Source organism: Pieris rapae, chromosome 5 (assembly GCF_905147795.1).
Source record: "Pieris rapae chromosome 5, ilPieRapa1.1, whole genome shotgun sequence".
NCBI classification, from domain to species: domain Eukaryota; kingdom Metazoa; phylum Arthropoda; class Insecta; order Lepidoptera; family Pieridae; genus Pieris; species Pieris rapae.
This window is the reverse complement of record NC_059513.1, coordinates 160909-180982: the sequence shown is the minus strand read 5'-3', so window position 1 is coordinate 180982 and position 20074 is coordinate 160909. Positions and strand designations below refer to the sequence as shown.

Here is a 20074-nt window from a genome sequence, read left to right as displayed (position 1 = left end):
GACGAGATTTCTCCCCCTTCAGCTCCTTTTATGCATTAAGATTTACTTTTGGAAATTAATCGTAGGTATGTTCGTAATTAGAAGGAAAACAAAAATATAATTAAATTATTTATTTATTAAATATAAAATGTATAATCATCAAAAAGTATACACTTATACGAATAACGTTTACTTAAATAATACAAGGACAATATAACATCTGTTTAAATATATTTTTTTTACAGGGCTTAGTTTACTAAAATTGGAAACGTCAACAAAGCAAGTAGTGGTTTTTCAGTTCAGAAACACTTGAAGATTATCATTAGACTTGTCAGTCTATGATGATTTTAATTCCTCTGTGACATAAGATAACCTGTCTTAAATTGGGCAAAGGGCATGAAGTGAGGTGAAAAGGTGTTCAGTTGGTGTGTGCATCGGGATGTCTTTCCAGTATCATGGCCACGCCCTGTCCGCCGGCTGCACACGCGGATATCACTCCGAACTGACCGTCCTCTTTCACCAGTCTGTGGGCCGTGTGCATCGCGAGCCTCACCTGTCATTCGACACAATTTGTAACTTCATTTGAACGCTTCGAGAACAAGCAAAGAAATTCTGACTAAAAAATGTTGTTGTAAGAGCTATTTTAACTTACACTAAATGAAACATTAATAATATCATTTGGGACTTTCAAACGAGTAGTACTTACCCCAGTAGCAGCAAACGGATGTCCAATAGAGAGAGAGCCACCCCACTTGTTCCACTTGTTCATGTCTGGAACACCCACCTATGGACATGCATTGGTTATTGAAAAAATACACGTCTTTACTTGTTTCACAAGTACTGATGTTATTGAACAACAATATAGTATATACGTACCTTAGTCTGCTTGCCGAGGTAGTTCTGGGCGAACCAATCAGAGTCCATTGCTTTCAGGTTGGCTAAGATTTGGCCCTGTTTAACAAAAGTTTCGTAGATTCACTTAGAAAAAGAAGTTCAAACCTCATGGACACCGAAGCTATAGATAAATTAATATTTTTTTGTTAAGCTCTTAAACATAATAATTTAAAGGCATATGAATAGAATTACATATATTGAATGAAATGATAAAGACTAAACAGCAAATTATATATATATATATATATTGACCTTAAGAGATGAAGTTTACGTGTACCATAAAATGGAGACTAAAATAGAAATTGCACTCACAGCAAAAGCTTCATGTATTTCCCAGGTGTCTATGTCTCCAAGTTGGAGTCCAGATTTCTCCAGGATCTTGGGAATCCCATATGCTGGACCGAGAAGAAGCTGATCTACTGGATCCTATAATATTGATTTCAATAATAATGTAAATTTAATATTAATAATTATGGGCGTAATGGTAGAACGGTATCTTACGGTCCTTCTGAATGGCTAATGGACACAACTTATATCTAAGAATAATAAAAAGCATTACCTGAGCGACATATGTGAAGTCTCGGAGATAAGCCTTCGGCTTTAACCCCAACTCCTTGGCCTTAGCTTCAGACATAATTAGACACGCTGACGCTCCATCAGTCTAAACAAAATCAAATGGTTTCAATTTAATCAATAGCGCTATGTGCTAAATAATTTTCAAAATATGAAGACTATCAGTAGTTAACATATAACAGTCGTACCAGGAATGAAGAGTTAGCTGCAGTAACGGTGCCATGAGGCTTGATAAAAGCAGGTCTAAGTTTCGCCAGCTGCTCAGGAGAGGACACACGGATACCGTTGTCTTTTTCCACTACGCCGTCTTTGCCGTCCACTGATAAAGAATATACATTTTTAATCATGTGTACTGAACATTTGTCTATAAAAGTAAAATAGATGAGCGGTTGCAGAAAACAATTGATTAGATAGATTTGATACCTTTGACAGGTATGAGATCAGTAAAGTGACCCTTGGCTTGTGCTTCGGCAGCGAGTGTGTGTGATCGAAGAGCGTATTCATCTTGTTCGGCACGACTGGCACCGAAAGCGGCCGCTAAACGGTCTGCGCTATGGCCCATGGTCTCGCCAGATGAAAATTCCGCTACTGCCGGGAGCTGTATCAAAATTGTAATTAATTTCTCAAGACATTTATTATTTAAAATACCTGCAATAATAAGTGAATCTTTTATTTTATAATTTTATAAGACATGTGCTTTACTTAAGAAGAGTAAGAACTAAATATTGATTTTTTAAAACCATTAAGTGACTAAAAACTATGATCTTACCTCGGGAGCAAAGTAATCTGGTCGTATAGAGGCTAGTAAAGACAGTCTTTGAGCAGGAGTTTTAGCACGATTGAGCTTCAGTAAAAGTGATCGCATCTTACGCGAGTGTCGTATTGGCACGTCAGACATAAATTCCACACCTCCACATACAATCACATCATAAGCACCGGCAGCTATCATACCAACACCTGTCAAAAATTGCACAGAAAATTTATTTAAGTAATTTTTTGAAATATTTAACTGCCCTTACATTGTTATTGTAATAAATGTTGCTTGTTATTAAATGTTAACTAGGTTTTTAAATGTAACATTTATTATGAATAAGGTAATGTAGATATAAAATAAACTAATGAATATACCTGTGGTAATAGCCTGGTTTGAAGATATACAAGCCATAGTGACAGTGTGGGCAGGGGTACGGTCACTAAAGCCAGCTGCCAAGGCTGCTTCTCTTCCAATGTTTGATGTCTTCACTTCCTGAATAACTGTTCCATAGACAATGTAATCTACAACTTCCTTTGGAATCCCAGTTTTTTGGAGAAGACCCCTGTAATAGTAATAGAAGACACATAGTAATATTAAAAATAATTAAAAAGTAATATTGTATACTTATATATTTAAGTTTATTTTTAGTATGAGTTTGGCCATATATGGTCTGTAAGGAAATAAATAAATAAATAGTATGTATGTTTATCAGTGCAAAATTAAATTTTGTCTATTATTTCCAACTACTACTTAAAAATATTTCTGATGATTTAAATATTTGACAGTTAGACTCTCAATTCTGTAATTTTTTCTACATGAACAACATAAAAAACATCTAATACTGACAGAAGGGAATGCCTTGCAAGCTCATGGGGCATCATCTTGGCATAATCCGTGAAAGAAACCAAGAACGGCGTACGGACACCATCTACAAGGACTACATTTTTGCCAGTTTTATCTTTAAGGGACTTCTTTTGCTGTAGAGTGGCAGTTACACTAAGTGCTCGACGAGCTATATCTATAATGTAAAGAAAAAATAAAATTTAAAAGTAATTGGTTGAAGTTCACTCTAGATAAATAGTATAATGGAAATGTTTATGTTAATGCCAATTAATACAGTCTGGTCCAAAGTTTATATGATATATTATCAACTCATAAATCGTCTCTACATGAAGTAACTTGGTATTATTTTTTACTATTTAGACTTAAAATTTTTTTACTGTATTTTACTAAAATTTTTCTAGGTAAAGAGCTAAAATTTGAAACGGTATAATATTTTAGACTCACCGAACTTTAAAGTTGTGGTAGGACGGGTGGTAGCTAGCAATGATCTCGCAATTTGAGAGGCCATAATCATCGTTTAAATAATAATTATGTTATTCGTATATGTACTGAAATAATATCCAATACGAGTAACTTTTACTAGAATTCGAAACTTTTTATGAACCGTGAAAGTTGGACTATGGACTTGTCTCAGTCGCCATATGTCACTGAAAAACGTCAGATATCAAAGTCACATATAACAAATATAAATAAGATTGCAATTACGATGAGTGTTAAGAATTTACACTTGTAACGCCAACCGAACGTTTAGAAATAACAATGATTCCAAATAATTTCATTTTATCACCAACAAACGTGACAAAATATTATTATTTATATTAATTTTAATATATAACATTTTTATTGTTATATATTAAAATAATAATGTTATATATAATTACGGAGCAATTATATTATAGTTATGGATTTTAATAAATGTATTCATCTAAATTTACAGTTATAATTATGTACTTTAAATTGTTTATTATATAAACTTAGATCATTTTTTTGTTTTTAAACAAAAAAGTTTCTTTGCTATTTGAGGGTAGTACAAAACTTATTATTTTAATTTTTTTATTGGAGGTACTTACAACTTTATAGTTCTTTTCTTGTCACGCCCGGCACGAGGATGAACGTTTAGTAAAGTATTATAGTATTTAATTTTGTTACATTTATCAGTTGTTACTCAGGCGTTCTTAGAATATTAAAATAATTGATGCAGTACGTCCAGGTTTTTAATTACTAGAATATAAGGTAAGTGGTTAACAAAATTGATAATCACATGGCTGAATTATTTTTCGTTTCGCTTTATTGCAATGTTGTGCATTAGGAAGCCAAAATAAAATAAAAAACCTTTATATCTTTGATACGAATTGTATTTTAACATAGATAAAGCTGTTATTTATATTAATTTTAACAAAGGTTTGGTATTATTGTAAAATTATATATAATAACTCAAAAAATTGTTTTTAGAATGGTCCTCCTTATTTTCTTCCTCTGCGTTTTGGCTACTTCATCTGCTCAATTTATAGATGAGTTTCAAGATTTTAACATAGAATGTCAGGGTGAGGGTGTTTTTGAGTGCAGAAGTGGTGATTGTATACTTCAGGAGCAGTTTTGCGATGGTCGTTACGACTGTAAGGATGGCAGTGATGAGAACTTTTGTGGTAAGAGTTAAAAAACATATGCGAACGCCTTGTTTCAGTTTTTCTGTCTCCTAAGCAGTACAATTATAAATTACTAAGTATATTTATTTATAAGTTTAATACAATATATGCATAGTAAAATGCGATTTTTATATACAGTAAACCAAAACCCTGACGAGAAGCACTGCAATGAAACACACCAATATCTTTGTGGTGATGGCCACAAATGTATCCCCAACTCTCGGGTCTGCAATTCCAGTCCAGATTGTGATGATGGCAGCGATGAAATGAACTGTAGTGTTATTGTCATATCTCCTAATGTAAGCATCTTTAATATAGCAGCTGTGATATTGTAAATAGCTATAAAGTTTTATCCATGCTTTTTCTGGTAAAAGTATCGCCAGGCGAATTCCTGTACCGTATATCCGCATCGGTGGATGGTAGCCGTTGCAACACGACGGTAAAGTTTTTGTGCAAGAGAAGGATAGATTCTTCTTAGTAAGCGAGTTATAACACGTCATTTACAATCGAAATTTGAAACATTAATATGTTTACCACAAGTAAAAATTTCATTCTTCCGGATTTTTATTGTTTTTGGAGCTTGAGAGTTGAGAGACGAGAACAGTTCTATGAATTTTTGATTTACAAACGTCTTTCCAGGCAACATGTAAGGGGTTCTCCTGTGACTCCAACCGCTGCATATCAAAGTTTTGGATGTGCGATGGCGACTACGACTGCACTGATAAAACCGATGAAGATATAGTTACGACATGTCGTAAGTTTTCTCTTCAACCAATTATGCAAATGAGGAATTTTCAAAGACTGACGCGTGTCGTGTAGAATCTAAAAAAAACTTACAATTAAATACGAAAAACTAACTTGAAGTTCACAATCACATGAGAGTTAGTTTGAACCCGAAAGTGCTCTTTGTTTTTGTATGCGCTTTCGTACGTGATGTTACGATTTCTGTAGAGAGTCATATGTAATTTGCCTACTGAAACTCTTTTCATTGTAAGTACTTTATAATGCAATGATCTTTATTTCAGGCCACGTGTTGCGTCCTCATAAAGTAAACACAGGACGCGATTGCTATTCCGATGCTTTCCCATTTCGAGAAAAAGAATATAAGTGCTCGGACAAATCTTTCTGTCTGCCCAAAGACAGCATGTGTGACGGTATTATGGATTGTAAAGATGGTTCTGACGAAGGGGAATTCTGTCAGACTTGTAAGTGTTTACAGTTTTTTAATTGTGAAATTTAATGGTGATGCAGTTTATAAAATATTGTATAGATATCAGTTGGGTAAACATATATAATAAACTTTATGCGTGACACTAGGGAGTCCCTGTGTTGTGGGTAACTAAAAAACAATTATTCCGTGGTACATGGTACATGATTGAAACAGAACTTTTAAGGAAAACATGTTTTACTAATTAATAATATAATTAAATACAAGTCAAAACACAAAAATTAATATTGACCTATACGTGATTATGTAAATGTTTTTGGAATCTCAGGGTCATACCAACATAGTAAGGCCTCTGTAGATTCGAAATCCAATTGGATTAGCGTAATGCAACGGGAATCGGTTATTATAATTAGAATGGGCAAAACGTACAAGCTAAAATTGTACATAAATACATTTTTCGGCTTCATATTAACAATTAGGGAAGCTGAGGCAGTTGCGGTTTTCAACAGTTTTACAATTTTCATTTTAGGGCATACGATGTGTTCCAATTTCTCATGCAACGGCTCCAACTGCTCTCCCGATCGTTCTGGTCCGTACTGCGACTGCGGGAGTCCTCATTTTAAATATAACTACACGACAAAAACCTGTGAAAGTGCGAACAACTGTTTGGATGACATTCCGTGGTGCTCACATTACTGTCACCCAAGTGGTGATGTGTTTAAATGTACGTGTGACGAGGGATACATCACGGACATCGCCAGTTACCTTTGCTACGCCACCGGTAAGGTTTCATACTAGAAACGTATCATTTGTGTGTGCCTGGTAATTGAGTCTTTTACAATCTAATTAATTAGGAAGTGAAAATAAATGCATATATAACTTTACATAGCACCCGGATAACGCCCTTATAGGAAATGGCGTTTAGGAGTATTCCCGTAAAACCGTTTCTTTTTAATAATAGTAAACTAAAAACACGAATTTAAGTTTTACTTCATAACAACAAAATTGTTGTAACAAGTGAAAAGGCTCACAAAATTAATAATGAACCTGACAAATCATTATAATTTTACAAAAACTGAAAAATCATTTTATTCTCTATCTTGCTATGCAAAATATTTAATTATTTTAAACGCATTCCTTTTTTTTTCAGGCACTGAAGCTATGCTATTATTTAGCACACGCAATGATATTCGATACATTAAGCTTAAATCTAAAGAACACCGGGTGTTGGCGTCGGGAATTAAACAGGTTGAACTAAATAGTCATTTGTCATGTCGCTTCACAATTTGGCTTTTATTGATAACTCAACTTTAATACATCAGACACAAATACATACACAATATAAATTACCTGAAATAACTTAACTTATTATAATGACATTATGATAATTTTTTAGAACATTTGCCTATTTATATTATATGGTTGATTGCGGTTTTTTTATTATAAATCAATCTGAATGTACCACTTTCTTTGCTAATAAACGATTTATTGTAATTATTTATACAGTATTTACAATTTTCTTTACCTTGTTAGCAAAAATAAATAAATTTAAAAAATCTCGAAATTGAACTTATTAAATTTGTTTTAATTTTCTTTTTATTCTTTTTTTTTTGTAAAATCCCTATAATTAGGGAAAAGCCAATAGAGTTACCAATCTCATGTCTTGTAAGTTCTAAACACATTTATCTATTTTTATATTATCTACAAATACTATAGTAACAAGGGGGTCATTTGATTAATTATTGTAGCTTTCTTAATCGTGATTAATAGTTGATTAACTTTTCATATAAACCCAGGGTCACGGAGTTTCATCGGACGGTACGTTCATTTACTGGGTGGAGATAGCGGCGGGTCATCAAGCTATCATCAGAGCACAAATTGAGAATGTTGCTGAAACGAAACAGGTAAAGGGTAGATGAAATAAGGCCATAAATCTTATTTATCGATGATGATGATCTTTAATTCTTCTCCTTAGGTGCTGGTAGCGTTAGGTCTAGAGGACCCAGGCGATATAGCGGTAGATTGGCTGGGAGGAAATTTTTATTTCACGGACGTACGACGTGGCATCATCGGCGTTTGTAAAACCGATGGTTCTATCTGCACCGTTCTAAAAGCCCAAACGAAGAAACCTCGATTTGTCACCCTGGATCCTAGAAAGGGGTACGTTTGCTTGTTATTTTAAGCATTCTTTAAGATTTATAACTTTAACGTAATAAATGTGTTGCGGAAACCTATTTTGGTGCAAAAGTACTGACGCCACGTTTTTTTAAAAGAACAATATAATTCTAGAGAAATGTACTGGGCCGATTGGCAAGACAAGGCGGTGATAATGAGGTCACGCATGGATGGAACAAAGCCGGAAATCCTAGTGGACAAAATGGGAAAATTCGGACCCACCGGAATGGCTTTGGACAGCCCTAACGATAGATTATATTTCGTCGATGGTGTTATTAAAATCGTAAAGCTGTTCGATCTTAAAGTATACGTAAGTCGCTCTTACTCTAATCTCTCAAATCCAAAAGGCGGCGCCACGTCAACTGAAAACCAGAGCTGAGGCCAGGACTCATTTATTATTACACTATATTTCATTACTAGATCAGGGCGGAAATTGAATTACACTGTACAATATTTGATTGTTTAATTGCAGTCTCTCTTCGAAGAGCCATACCACGATCCGTACACCATAGTTGTGTTTGAGAATACTGTGTTCTGGAGCGACTGGACCTCGGCAACCATACACAGCACTGATAAACTGCACAGTACCGTCAGAAAAAACCTTCTCATGAAATTACAAGAACCCGTCTTTGGTATGTGACATTTCTATATATTTCAAACATTAAGTAGTTTTATTTGAGTGTCTCTTTTCTTTTATACATTTCGCTTGTTGAGACCTGAATACTTTCTAAAATTTAAACTTACTTCTCAGACATGCACTTATATCACCCCGTACTGATGCCAGACAAAGTAAACCCGTGTAGGCACAGTGGCTGCTCGCACATTTGCGTGCCGACATCGAATGTTACCTTCACTTGTTTATGCCCAGAGGGTATGGAACTCTTTGGAAAGATTTGCAAAAGTAAGTACCAATTGACAATATTTAGATTTTTCACTGTTAATACCGTGTGGAGGGAAACTCGATTGAGACTCAAGAATTAAATCCGGTCCAAGGATGGAACGCTGGAGGCCCTCTGCCCCAAGTGGGGCAGATCAGTCACCACGTCATTCCAGCTTCCTTCGCCTTAGCAAAGATGCTTCATTGATAGGTCTGTTTTGGGCGACCACGTCTCCTTTAACGTGAGGATTCCAGTGGAGGACTTGCATGGCAATGTTACCTGATCCTACCGGAGCGTATGGCCACCCATTTCCACTCTCGGCGTTTTATAGACCTGTCAATCGGCTCCGCCATCGGCTTGCCTAGTTCCATAGCTGATGATTAGAGTGACAATTAAGAATATGTTGTTGAATGATGTGATCTGTTGTTTTTAGCCATTCCCGATTATCACCCGCAATACCTAATAGTGGGTGGCGGCTCTTTATTTACTCGCATTCAATATGATGTATTGGGAAACCCGGAGACACATGCGACTCATTTTAACATTGAACGCGTACAAGCTATGGCTTATGATAACTTTAGAGGTAAGATTTATTCTTTTACAACTCATGTACACATTTTTTTCTTTCTGTCAAAAAAAAAGAGCCGACAAGGGTATAAGCTTAGTACTCGTAAATACAAAGGCATGTAATGTGTCGACCGACGTCTTATATGTGTCTGTTAATCTCTTATTTATCTGGTTAACCCAATCTAATAAGACTGATTTTATTATTACGAATCTCCCAATCCTAGACGTTGTTATTTTATTAAAATAAATCAGTGGCAGTACAACCTCTTTAGGTCTTGGCCTCAGATTTCTGAATCTGTTAATTGATGATCAATTTTTAAATCTAATAGGCAAGTAGGTGATCAGTCTCCAGTGCCTGACACACGTCGTCGACTCTTTGGATCTATGTCGGTTTCCTCACGATGATTTCCTTCACCGTTCGAGCAAATGTTAAATGCGCACATAGAAAGAAAGTCCATTGGTGCACAGCTGGGGACCGAACCTACGACCTCAGGTATGAGAGTCTCACGCTAGAGCCACAAGGCCAACACTGCTGCTGTTTTTTTATTATTTATATTTATTTCTGCATCAGGTACCCTCTACGTGTATGATGGTCATAGGAAATCGATCAATTATATCGACCTGAAGGACTTTTCGCTAGGATTCACTCGCCTGTTCGTCTACAATTCTTTAGAAAACGTTGTAGATATGGGATATGGTAAATTATAAAAATATCAATATAAGTTTAAGTGTTGGCAGAGGACTTTAAAAATTGAAAAATATTATTTAGATTACGTTTCGGATGCCTTGTACATATTGGACGCTGGTCGCGGTATGATAGACGTCATCTCTCTCAGAACTAAAGAGAGAACTTTGGTGTATCGTTTCCCCAGTCAGGAAATACCTATTAGCTTTTGCATTTTACCGGATTACGGGTGAGATTTTTTATTAATCATGCAATTATTAAACACACTGATTATGGCTATCTCAGCGGACATTTTCGTGTATTACCGACAACTTATACTATATTTTCAGACGTTTAGTAGTGGCTGTGTTCGACAGTGAAGTGAAAAATGGGATAAATATCGATAGTATGGGATTAGACGGAGATGATAGGAAACATATTATGACAAACATGATATACGGTAAGACAAATAAGTAATTAGTGCCCACTTTGTGGTCGCACGGGTATACGTTTAAATATCGTCTATCAAGGAATGTCATTGGAATTACTTAAATTTTACACATTGTAATGACATATTTATTACATCACATTTACTAAACACTTTTTTATTTATTTATTTTTTTAATTAATGGCGTCACAGCGAAATGCTATGTTTCTAGGTCCAAATATACGTCTGCAGTATTCATCGGAGTTGGATGTCGTGTACTTAGCAGATGAAGCCGGTGTTATCGATCATTTTCACCCAGAAGGTAATTAATAATATATTAAGACCTAATACTTGAAATATGTCATACTTACTCACTCGTCATTTTAACAGGTACGGGAAGGGAACGATTTCGGGAATTCACATCTACCCTCGAAAGTTTTGCCGTTACGGACACTCACGTATTTTGGACAGACAGAGAAACAAAACGTTTGTACTGGGCAGATGTTCACAGGGCGGGCTATGTAATACGACGGATGGAATTATGTGAGTAAAACAATTGTATTCTCACTAGGTTTTGGATAGTGATATCAAATAAGATTATTGATGACTTCTTACGGATGGTAAACCGCTTCATTATATAACTCGTTACCCTTTCTTGTTGCACGTATACGACGGCGGTAGCCATATTCAGACAGACGCTTTCCCCTCTCTCTCGACTCAGTGATCACTGTGCGTTAGACATTTACTGTTGACAGTGAGAATATAACCTCAAACTATCACCGTTTTTTGAGAGTGATTGTCTACTTCTATCGGGCGTATCGAGATGCACATTTTTTTCATAGAAGTTATGTGGCTATCTTGCTGTTTCGTCCTGTAATGCAAATGTTCAGGTAGTCATGGCTGATATTTGCGAAAAAAAACATTCTAATGAAGCATTGAAATTAATCTAATTTCAGCATTGTTTGCCAACAACACTTTGCTCCACCTACAAGCTACGTATGCCCCTTATTCCCTCAACAATACCCTACTAAGCCATGTCTGCCATCAAAACAAGACCCCGTGCTCCCATATTTGTGTCCAAGTCTCCCACCCCTTGCCCCAGGACCTCGAAATGGGATTTAAGTGCCTCTGCCCCGTGGGGCTGGTGCAGATTAACAACACCTGCGAAGAAATAGCGCTTTGTAAGCATAACGAACATTATTGTCACAGAAGCAATAAATGTTTCGCATCGAGTAAGAAATGTGATGGTCACAAAGACTGCCAGTTTGGCGAGGATGAAGAAAATTGCTCGAGTAAGTATATTTATTTAGTATTTTTCAGTGTACTGCTAGGCAAATAAAATAGATTCTATAACAAGAAAATTTTATATCCATAAGTTTGATTTAACATTTACAATGGTAGAAGTTATGCGAGTATTATGGTTGACTGGAGAATCATTTAATGGGGTCAAACGGGCAGAATCTCATCACACTCATCTGATGTTAAGTGATGCTCTTAAACAAACCATATTAAACTGTTCTTTTTTCTGAAATGCTATACAGGTACCACTACAAACAATCCACTATGTCGATACGACCAGAAAATGTGTTTTGGTAAATGCATTGGCAAAAATGATGTTTGCGAGGAAAAGAAAGAAAAAGGTAGATTTTCTTAAATTAGAAAATGTTTTGCGTATTAGTCAAATTTTCGCATAATTTATGCACATTTCAATTTTAAAGATTAGGTAACGTATTGTGTGAAACTATATCACTGGATTTCCCTCGTTCTACCTCGACATATGAGTTTCCGTAATCTTGCTCGTAAGTCAAATTCTTTTCTCTCTCCTAGTTCCAGCGCCCAAAACACCACGTTTTTCGTTCACCGTATTTTTGAATAAGACAATGATTTTACTCCATAGACATCATCTTCTTTTTTGGACTCATTGTTTTGAAAATAAATGTGATTGGACATTTACGAAAATGCATTTCTTTATTTGGGCGATCTTCGTATCTCAAATGTTGCTCTCATCTTAAAGCTAAATATCGTTCCATCGGGCACTCGTATGTCGAGGTACCATTGTATGTGCCGGACTTTATTGATTTTTTTATGTTAGAATTTGTTATTTAAGATTAATCTGTGCTAACGAATAAATAAATATCTATATTTCAGTCCCCCCTATCTGTAGTAAAACACAAAGTATGTGTGATGATTCATCAATGTGCATTGAATCAAGCATGCTATGCGACGGCTATAGCGACTGCCCCGATGGTAGCGACGAACTTCCATCCGTTTGCGACACTTTGATATGTAAAGAATCCGAGTTTCGGTAAGTATAGTATATATATAACTGTATAGCTGAATAGTACAAAACACCAAATAACATATTTTTCCATTAATCAGAATAAGTAGCAAATGATGTTTGAGGAGCCAAACATTCAGAAGGCCCGCGTACTGATTAGTGATACTGCCGCCCATAGACACATTGAAAGACGGCTCGCTAGAGCGTTGCTGGGATTTTAGGAATTAGTACGCTCTTACTGCCATAAGTCGAATTGTGGGGAAATATTTCAGTGGTTCCATATTATATAGGTCGCTAGGCCTGACTTAAATAATGTTCAGTTGTGGAACGACGAACGACATACGGAGTGATGGATTGATGTTTGAGGTGAATTTAGATGATGATTCATTGTGGCTGCAGTCTTCAAATGGTAGACAGGGTGGATGTTTAAATTGACCTAACATTTGTCCACGTGGAGTCTTGAATCTTGCCACTGACATAGAGCATCGTCATAGAGCGCAGAGTTGCAATTAAATGTACAAAAATGTATAATATTCTCCTTCCTTAGATGTTCTACTGGCTACTGCGTTCCAGCAACTTGGCGATGCGACAGAGCCTTGGACTGCATCGATGGTTCTGATGAAATTAATTGTAGTAAGAAAATTATATGTTTTATAAACAATACTGGACAGCGGGAATAAGGACTATTTAAAAATAATTAAACAGTCCTTATTCCTGCTGAAAATACCTACTTGTTAATATTATTCACTTACATTATTTATATATTTTATAGATGTTTTCACCGTATGCAAATGTATACGCATATGTATATATCTCACCTATATATAAAATACGATCTGAGCCGATTTTGTTGTCCCGTCGCGTAAAAATTATTAATTCGAGTAAAACGATTTATTAGCAAATACTTTTTGTATTGCTACGCATTTTATAATATTTAAATTCGAAAATATAGCTATGAATCTATATTGTTAACTGTGATTGTGTCAGGCACTGGACGCTTAGGAATGTATTGGTCCTACGGAATACTTAAACATTGGGGTAATGTTGATTTTAGCAGCCTTTAACCAGACCTGCCCTGAAGGTTTCCATCAATGTAGCGACGGAAGTTGTATAGAGTTGGAGAAGCGATGCGACGGGAACTACGACTGCTTCGACGCATCCGATGAAGACAAATGCGATCTGCCTGAAGTTGCCGTTACGGTAATGTTTGATTTTTATTAATCTTATGAATATAACCACAAAATATCTCCGTAGTACTACGTAAAATTATTATTATACATTTCAAGTTTTGTTCATTTGTCCTCTGATTTGAAAATATAAAGAATTTTCAACTCGTATGATCATGATGGTCATGTGTGATTTGTAATATATGAAAAGTTGCCTTTAGACTTAGTTCTATGAGATCACAATATGTAAATTAAAGAATTAGAAATTGACTCGAAGGACCTTTCAGGATGTCAACCGTCCTTGTCGTCAATGGGAATTTAGTTGTAAGCGAAACAACGCAACCATTTGTTTGCCTCATACTGCTCGGTTAGAACACATTTCAGGGTGGTGAATGTTTTGTGATGTCCTTGATTTGAGTTTTTTTTAGATATTGCATGTCGGTTACTGACACACAAATGTATTTTGTTTGTAGTACTGGGAAGTTTCTCTAATAAAATAATACGGGTCGATAATACTTTTTTGTTTTGGATTTTCCTAACGTATTTAAATGAGAAGTAGTTCATTATGAAATATATCTCCATTGTGTTAAAAACCAATTTTATTTATTATTTATCGATCAGGTGGCGGCGTAGCCCTTGTCTATTATTGTTGTGATGTCCGTTTCTTCTTCGTAATGTTCTGATAAATTTTATTGATAGAAATGGTAGTAAAGGAGACTAGAGATCATAAAGGGCTCAGGGAATATTAAACATTTATCTATTCAGGTGTAACGGCAAAGTGGATTGCGCTGGAGGCCTTGACGAAGCAGGGTGCGACTTCTTTTGTGCCCCGAGAGGGAAGTATTCATGCAAACAGGAGTTAGTGTGCGTCGCGAAGAGTCAGTTGTGCAATGGCATAAATGATTGTACTGACGGATCCGACGAGACCGCCGACGCTTGTTTGAAAGGTGACCCACTGACGTAACCGTAATTCTTTTCTACTCGAATTATTTATAGCAGAGTTAAGTTAACATAGATGAGGTTGCTAACTTTTTGGGAGTTTTGCGCATAATGAGACATCATGACGACATTCTTCTTTGAAATACTAGTTTCACCGTGTTCATTCTATCGTTCAGCTCATATTTTTATGTCGTTTAGGTTTTTTTTACCGGTTAGTGGCGCATTAAGTGCAACAATAGGTGCAATTAAAACAATGTATAGGAAGTGTTAGAAATAATAGGTAAATGATGATGATGAGTGCTAAGGCGTAGTTTATTACACAGTGAACAAAACAATGCCGATAAAAAAAATTGAGTTACCTTCCCATGATTGCGGCAAGTTATACAAGTGCAAGAGCGGAGAGTGCCTGGACTGGAAAAGAGTCTGCAACAACAAGGCGGACTGTAAGGACGGCACCGATGAGAATGGAAACTGCAGTGAGTTGCATGAATTTCATTTTGATAGGTTAATCACGAATGCTTCGGAAATCGTCATACCGAAAATAATACACTTATTAGAAACATTTTAAAATGTATATGTACGCCTTCTTGTTTTTCTCGTTTTTTTCTGTACTGAATATAACATCAAAATTACTTAGTAGTTATGCAATTTTTATTTTTCAATCTCGTTATCTTAGTTTAAAAAATAAAGATTGCTTTTATTGTATTACCACAATTTACTTTCCCTTCAGCGGCCCACTGCGAGAATTGTCCAAGTATCTGCCGGCATACGCCAGTGGGCCCTATCTGCGTCTGTGCACTCGGCTTCTCCAAGGTCGGAGACACCTGTGTCGATGATGACGAGTGCAGGCTCGACCACTGTTCGCATAATTGTATTAATACGCCTGGCTCCTTCGTCTGCACTTGTCATCCTGGGTACGAGCTGAGGTGAGTTCGAGCTTCGTTTGCTAAGTGGGTTTCATGATATGTTAGAAGGGATACAAGGCGTTCAAGCTGTCGCTTCTCTACGCCAAATAATTAAGCTAAATGCCCGTCATCACGCCCCTTTTAAGGCACTTTAAAATGGATGTGGTTCTTAAGGTCAGCGGATCTACTTACTGGCTTGAATATGTACATTTTGAATATTAACTTTTCACATTACATAATACAAATTAAAAAATATTCTGAGACCTTTGAAAAAAAAGTAAAATGCTTCCATTAGCGACCAGCTTCAAAGGCTATGAATCAATTTAATTATCACTTTTTTTAACATATGCTTAATAAACTAAACTGGTAAGCACTAATAGGGTTTGTAAATGAACTTGTGAGTTGGAGTTTAGTTGAGTTTACATGGAGTGATCATATACTGATCATCTATTGGGACTTTTACCTACGTAATAAGTAATAGACAAAAGAAATTTCAATCATATAATGTAATTTTCAGATACGATCGTCGCTCATGCAAATCCTTGAATGGCGATGCGACTTTACTATACATTCAAAACAACTCAATTTGGCTGCTCATTTCGCACCATCACTTCCTGGAACACTCCTACGGGGACAAGAATATCACTGACTTTGATTTCGATAAGGGGTTTGTGTTAGCCAACTATACTCCTACATAGCACGAATTCCACTGTTTTAAATGAAATACTTACCTTGCTCTTGAAAAGGGACACTTGCGACTTAGCAATGTTAATTACAATTGCGACATTTAGAATTAACTACTGCTATGTTTCATTTCATTTTCGTTTCAAAAGTATTATATTACGTACGATGGTGGGAATTAAGAAGCACAATTAAGTAAAGTATGTAACTAAGTTCCCGATATTGTTCTTACAGGCTGAATAAATTATACGTAGCCGTGCCTGAAACGGGAGAAATAATCGAAGTTAATAAAAACCTTACAAAACCTTCGACCACTGCCATCGGGAATATCGGCAGACCTACAGAGGTAAGTAATATATATATAATATCAAAAAATTATTATACATGTTAATAATATCCAGTGGTTTGCTAAATAATTATATTCCTCCCGGGTGTACCATTTCTTTTGAATACTTTAAGACCTCAAGTATTTGTCTCAATATTTTTAAAGATCGCAGTGGATTGGACTACCGGAAACATTTACTTTGTGGACGAGAAGCCAAGTGGAAGTCTCATAAGAGTTTGTAATTTTGCGAGAAAAGCTTGTGCCAGGCTCCATAACATACCGTTTAAGGTAAATAATTAATCAACTTCTTTATGTTTTAGATTTTTTAAACTTTTACCAGTCAGTGCCCTTTAGTCGTCGCGTAGTGATTGTCGCGATTATGTTGTTCTTCAAAGAAATAAAGTGTTATTTAATAAAGTATTCTGTGTCAAATAATTCTACAATTTTCTTAAATAAGTGTGTTCTAAAAGTATGATTAGTGAATAACCGCCCATTGCATAAGTCACTCTGAAACGGAAGCATTGCATTTTTTTTCAGGTGTCTTCGCTGACAGTAGACTCCATGAACTCTATTATGTTCTACTGTATAAACCAGGGTACCAGTAGTCTAGTCCAATCGGCATCTCTGGCCGGCAAGGCTGTCAAAAACGTGACGTCGGTTAACAACTGTACAGGGTTGGCCATGGATGGCCATTTAAAAATTATATATATTTTAGACAACCCTGGTAAATTATGGAAGAGTGACTTTCAAGGACATAAGTAAGTTAAAAAAAATTATTTCGATATTTAACACTCGATAAAATTATGTTTCGTGTGTTTTAAGTATTTTTAAAATGGAAATCATTTAAAATAAAAAAATTATACAAGTGTTGTTATATAACTTAATTATTAAAATAATCCTTCGTTCGTGTAACCATATCGGGGTACAATTTACTTTCAGGACCCTCGTATACAACAACGAAGGAGCCATGAACTTCGCCCGCAGCCCTACGCTATTCGAAGACCACATTTATTTCCTCAATAACAGCCAAGTGGTCCGTTGTTTCCTTTTCGGTCATAAGACGTGTCAGATATTTGCGAATATAAACGCCTCCAGCTTCACGATTCGCCGAGAGAACACTCACACAGATGTGTGTGAGAAAGAAGAATGTTCCGGTGTGTGTGTCCTTGACAACGGCCCTGCCTGTGTGTGCGCCGATGGCTCACTATCGGACGGGGTGTGTCCTAGTTTGAATCGGGATGAGGTAAAGTATTTTAGTATTTCCAATTCCACCGCAGTTACTGACGCCCAAAAGTCTAGCAAACTAAAGTTTATAAAAATTTCTAGAACAAGGTCATTTGTGTAATTTGGCCGATGATCTAAGGATCAACGGATGTAACCAACATCATCCTGATGGTCGTGGGAAGCTGTTTGCAATAGTTAATTATAGGAAAATCTTTGTTTCAGACACCATTAATAAACGGTGAACGGCAATCGGAAAAAGAATCGAAGTGGTATTATTTGATGTACGTGCTGCTGGCGACTGTGGTGACAACGTCTTTGGGATTGTTTAATTACAAGATTTTCAAGTGTAGCAGAACTCGCCCTGATAGTTACGTGCGGTATGTTCTACGTGTTGTTTATTTTACTTTTCTGTAAAGCATCGTTAACTAATTGTCCGCTATAGTATGTATTATCTTTAAATTGTAAAAACATTGAAATGAGGGTACACACTTGAGTCATTCAGAAAATGTAAAACAAAGAAAATGGTCAAAGGGCGAAGTTTAGTAACGAAAATAATGAAGTATTAGGTAAGTATATGAAAAAGTTCGTATACACAGTCGAAATCTTTTATAACGACATCAAGGGACTACTCGTATTTGGTCGTCAGAGCCGATGACGTTGTTATTAAATAGGTACCTATACAATAATACATAGGTATATACTTATTATTGAATGTTTTCTTAATTATTAATATACTCATATATAAAATAAAACTAAATTTTATTTATTTCACATGAAAATTATGATAAAAAGGCATTACAGACATGTTATTATCATTTTTCTACATTAAAAATCTAATATTTATTTTTAGGCTGTCTAATAGAATACATCCGGGACCTTTGATTATGGTCAATATACCTGGAAGGTACCTATATATTATGTTATCCTAAACGATGTCGTCGTAAACGGTTTTGACTGAATATGTATTATACCTAAATTTTAAAGTTTCAAAAAATTCTAAATGTCATACATATGATAGCTATAGTATGTCACTTACTAATATATTTTCGTTAGTTAATGAACTTTTCTCTCTCAATCACAGAGTTACATTTCGGAACCAATCGGATCCAGTAGCCGAAGTCGTGAGTTCTGTCGTCGAAGTTCCTACAGCTGGGTAAAATAAATTTTAGTTTTTTTAAATTATATTATAATTTAATAAAATACAAAAATATTTAATTGCATCCTAAAATTGGATTTGATTTTTTATATAAGTATTTTATCTACCTACTACTTTTGCCGGCTCGGTGGTATGTAAAACTAAGGTTTATTCCTCAGAAAAGTATTTCGCAATGTATTTTCTATTATATTTAAGAATTATCAATCTTATATTTGAAACGATTTTCCAGAGGCGTTAACCGTGAGTATGTGAACCCGTTACAATTTGTTAGAAATGCATGGAGTACTACATTCCATAGAGGTACATCTGCTGTAAGTTGTTTATTTATTTATTTATTCCCGTAACTATCGGCAACCAATATGCTTAGCATGATAATTATTGACAGATAAAGCACATTGTAAAACTTGCGTTATGTTTTTTCCTAGAAATTCCTCCCGCAATAATACTAATTAATTTAATTCCACATTGAAGATATGTATCATTTTCAGGTGACTGAGGCCCAAGTGATGGAGACACAACTGTGTATTTCTGACACCGAGTCAGATATTGATATGAATGAACATAAGGCTTTACTACGCATAAGATAAATAAGTAGATTTATAAGTTTAATAATGTATTTTTAATACCCAATCAATTTTGATTAATGTAATTTTAATAATTAATGTATAATTTGAACTTTGCATGTGGAATGGATTAAATAGTTATGCTTATGCATAACTTATTTGAAATTCTAAATAATAATATGTTCTGAAGTAATATCGATTTTTATTTAATGCATCAGGCATGCAAGTGGCACTAGCCATAAAAGCTATTCCTGTTCAAATTAAGTTCA

The 20074-nt window shown here is 35.4% G+C and overlaps 2 protein-coding genes across 8 annotated transcripts; one reads left to right on the top strand and one right to left on the bottom strand.

The window, feature by feature from the left end:
- Positions 1–97: 97 nt before the first annotated feature.
- LOC111000376 (trifunctional enzyme subunit beta, mitochondrial) lies at positions 98–3700 on the bottom strand. Its single transcript, XM_022269780.2, has 11 exons — positions 3488–3700; positions 3047–3218; positions 2575–2762; positions 2216–2403; positions 1870–2044; positions 1635–1765; positions 1433–1534; positions 1186–1299; positions 856–930; positions 686–763; positions 98–532 (listed from the first exon to the last, which is right to left on the bottom strand). Exons 1-11 carry the CDS (start codon positions 3555–3557, stop codon positions 398–400), a joined length of 1428 nt encoding a protein of 475 aa, XP_022125472.1. The 5' UTR covers positions 3558–3700; the 3' UTR covers positions 98–397.
- Positions 3701–4133: 433 nt separating this feature from the next.
- On the top strand, positions 4134–19998 carry LOC111000396 (putative vitellogenin receptor). Of its 7 annotated transcripts, none has more exons than XM_022269808.2 (36): positions 4134–4243; positions 4496–4689; positions 4828–4988; positions 5329–5443; positions 5715–5894; positions 6387–6638; positions 7008–7105; positions 7654–7761; positions 7833–8017; positions 8147–8342; positions 8505–8664; positions 8784–8933; positions 9344–9493; positions 10049–10174; positions 10247–10391; positions 10492–10601; positions 10801–10890; positions 10959–11111; positions 11525–11860; positions 12110–12208; positions 12717–12873; positions 13394–13479; positions 13901–14046; positions 14300–14379; positions 14778–14959; positions 15275–15427; positions 15682–15877; positions 16374–16523; positions 16772–16883; positions 17028–17150; positions 17400–17620; positions 17802–18105; positions 18309–18463; positions 19168–19239; positions 19472–19553; positions 19731–19998. In XM_022269808.2, exons 1-36 carry the CDS (start codon positions 4239–4241, stop codon positions 19827–19829), a joined length of 5331 nt encoding a protein of 1776 aa, XP_022125500.2. In that variant the 5' UTR covers positions 4134–4238; the 3' UTR covers positions 19830–19998. The 7 variants fall into 7 exon arrangements, with proteins under 7 accessions (XP_022125500.2, XP_022125501.2, XP_022125504.2 ...); XM_022269809.2 differs by having other exon boundaries at positions 11525–11863; positions 13904–14046; XM_022269812.2 differs by having other exon boundaries at positions 11525–11863; positions 19472–19482.
- Positions 19999–20074: the final 76 nt, after the last annotated feature.

What these genes read in the sequence shown, in the direction of transcription:
- LOC111000376 (XM_022269780.2), bottom strand. Translation starts at nt 3,557, where the DNA reads ATGATTATGGCCTCTCAAATTGCGAGATCATTGCTAGCTACCACCCGT. An exon ending in CAGATTACTTTGCTCCCGAG is followed by an intron (nt 2,045 to 2,215) that starts GTAAGATCATAG and finishes ATTTTGATACAG; the next exon opens with CTCCCGGCAGTAGCGGAATT. An exon ending in ATCCGTTTGCTGCTACTGGG is followed by an intron (nt 533 to 685) that starts GTAAGTACTACT and finishes GTCGAATGACAG; the next exon opens with GTGAGGCTCGCGATGCACAC.
- LOC111000396 (XM_022269807.2), top strand. An exon ending in ATGTTGCTGAAACGAAACAG is followed by an intron (nt 7,762 to 7,832) that starts GTAAAGGGTAGA and finishes TCTTCTCCTTAG; the next exon opens with GTGCTGGTAGCGTTAGGTCT. An exon ending in GGCTTATGATAACTTTAGAG is followed by an intron (nt 9,494 to 10,048) that starts GTAAGATTTATT and finishes TTTCTGCATCAG; the next exon opens with GTACCCTCTACGTGTATGAT.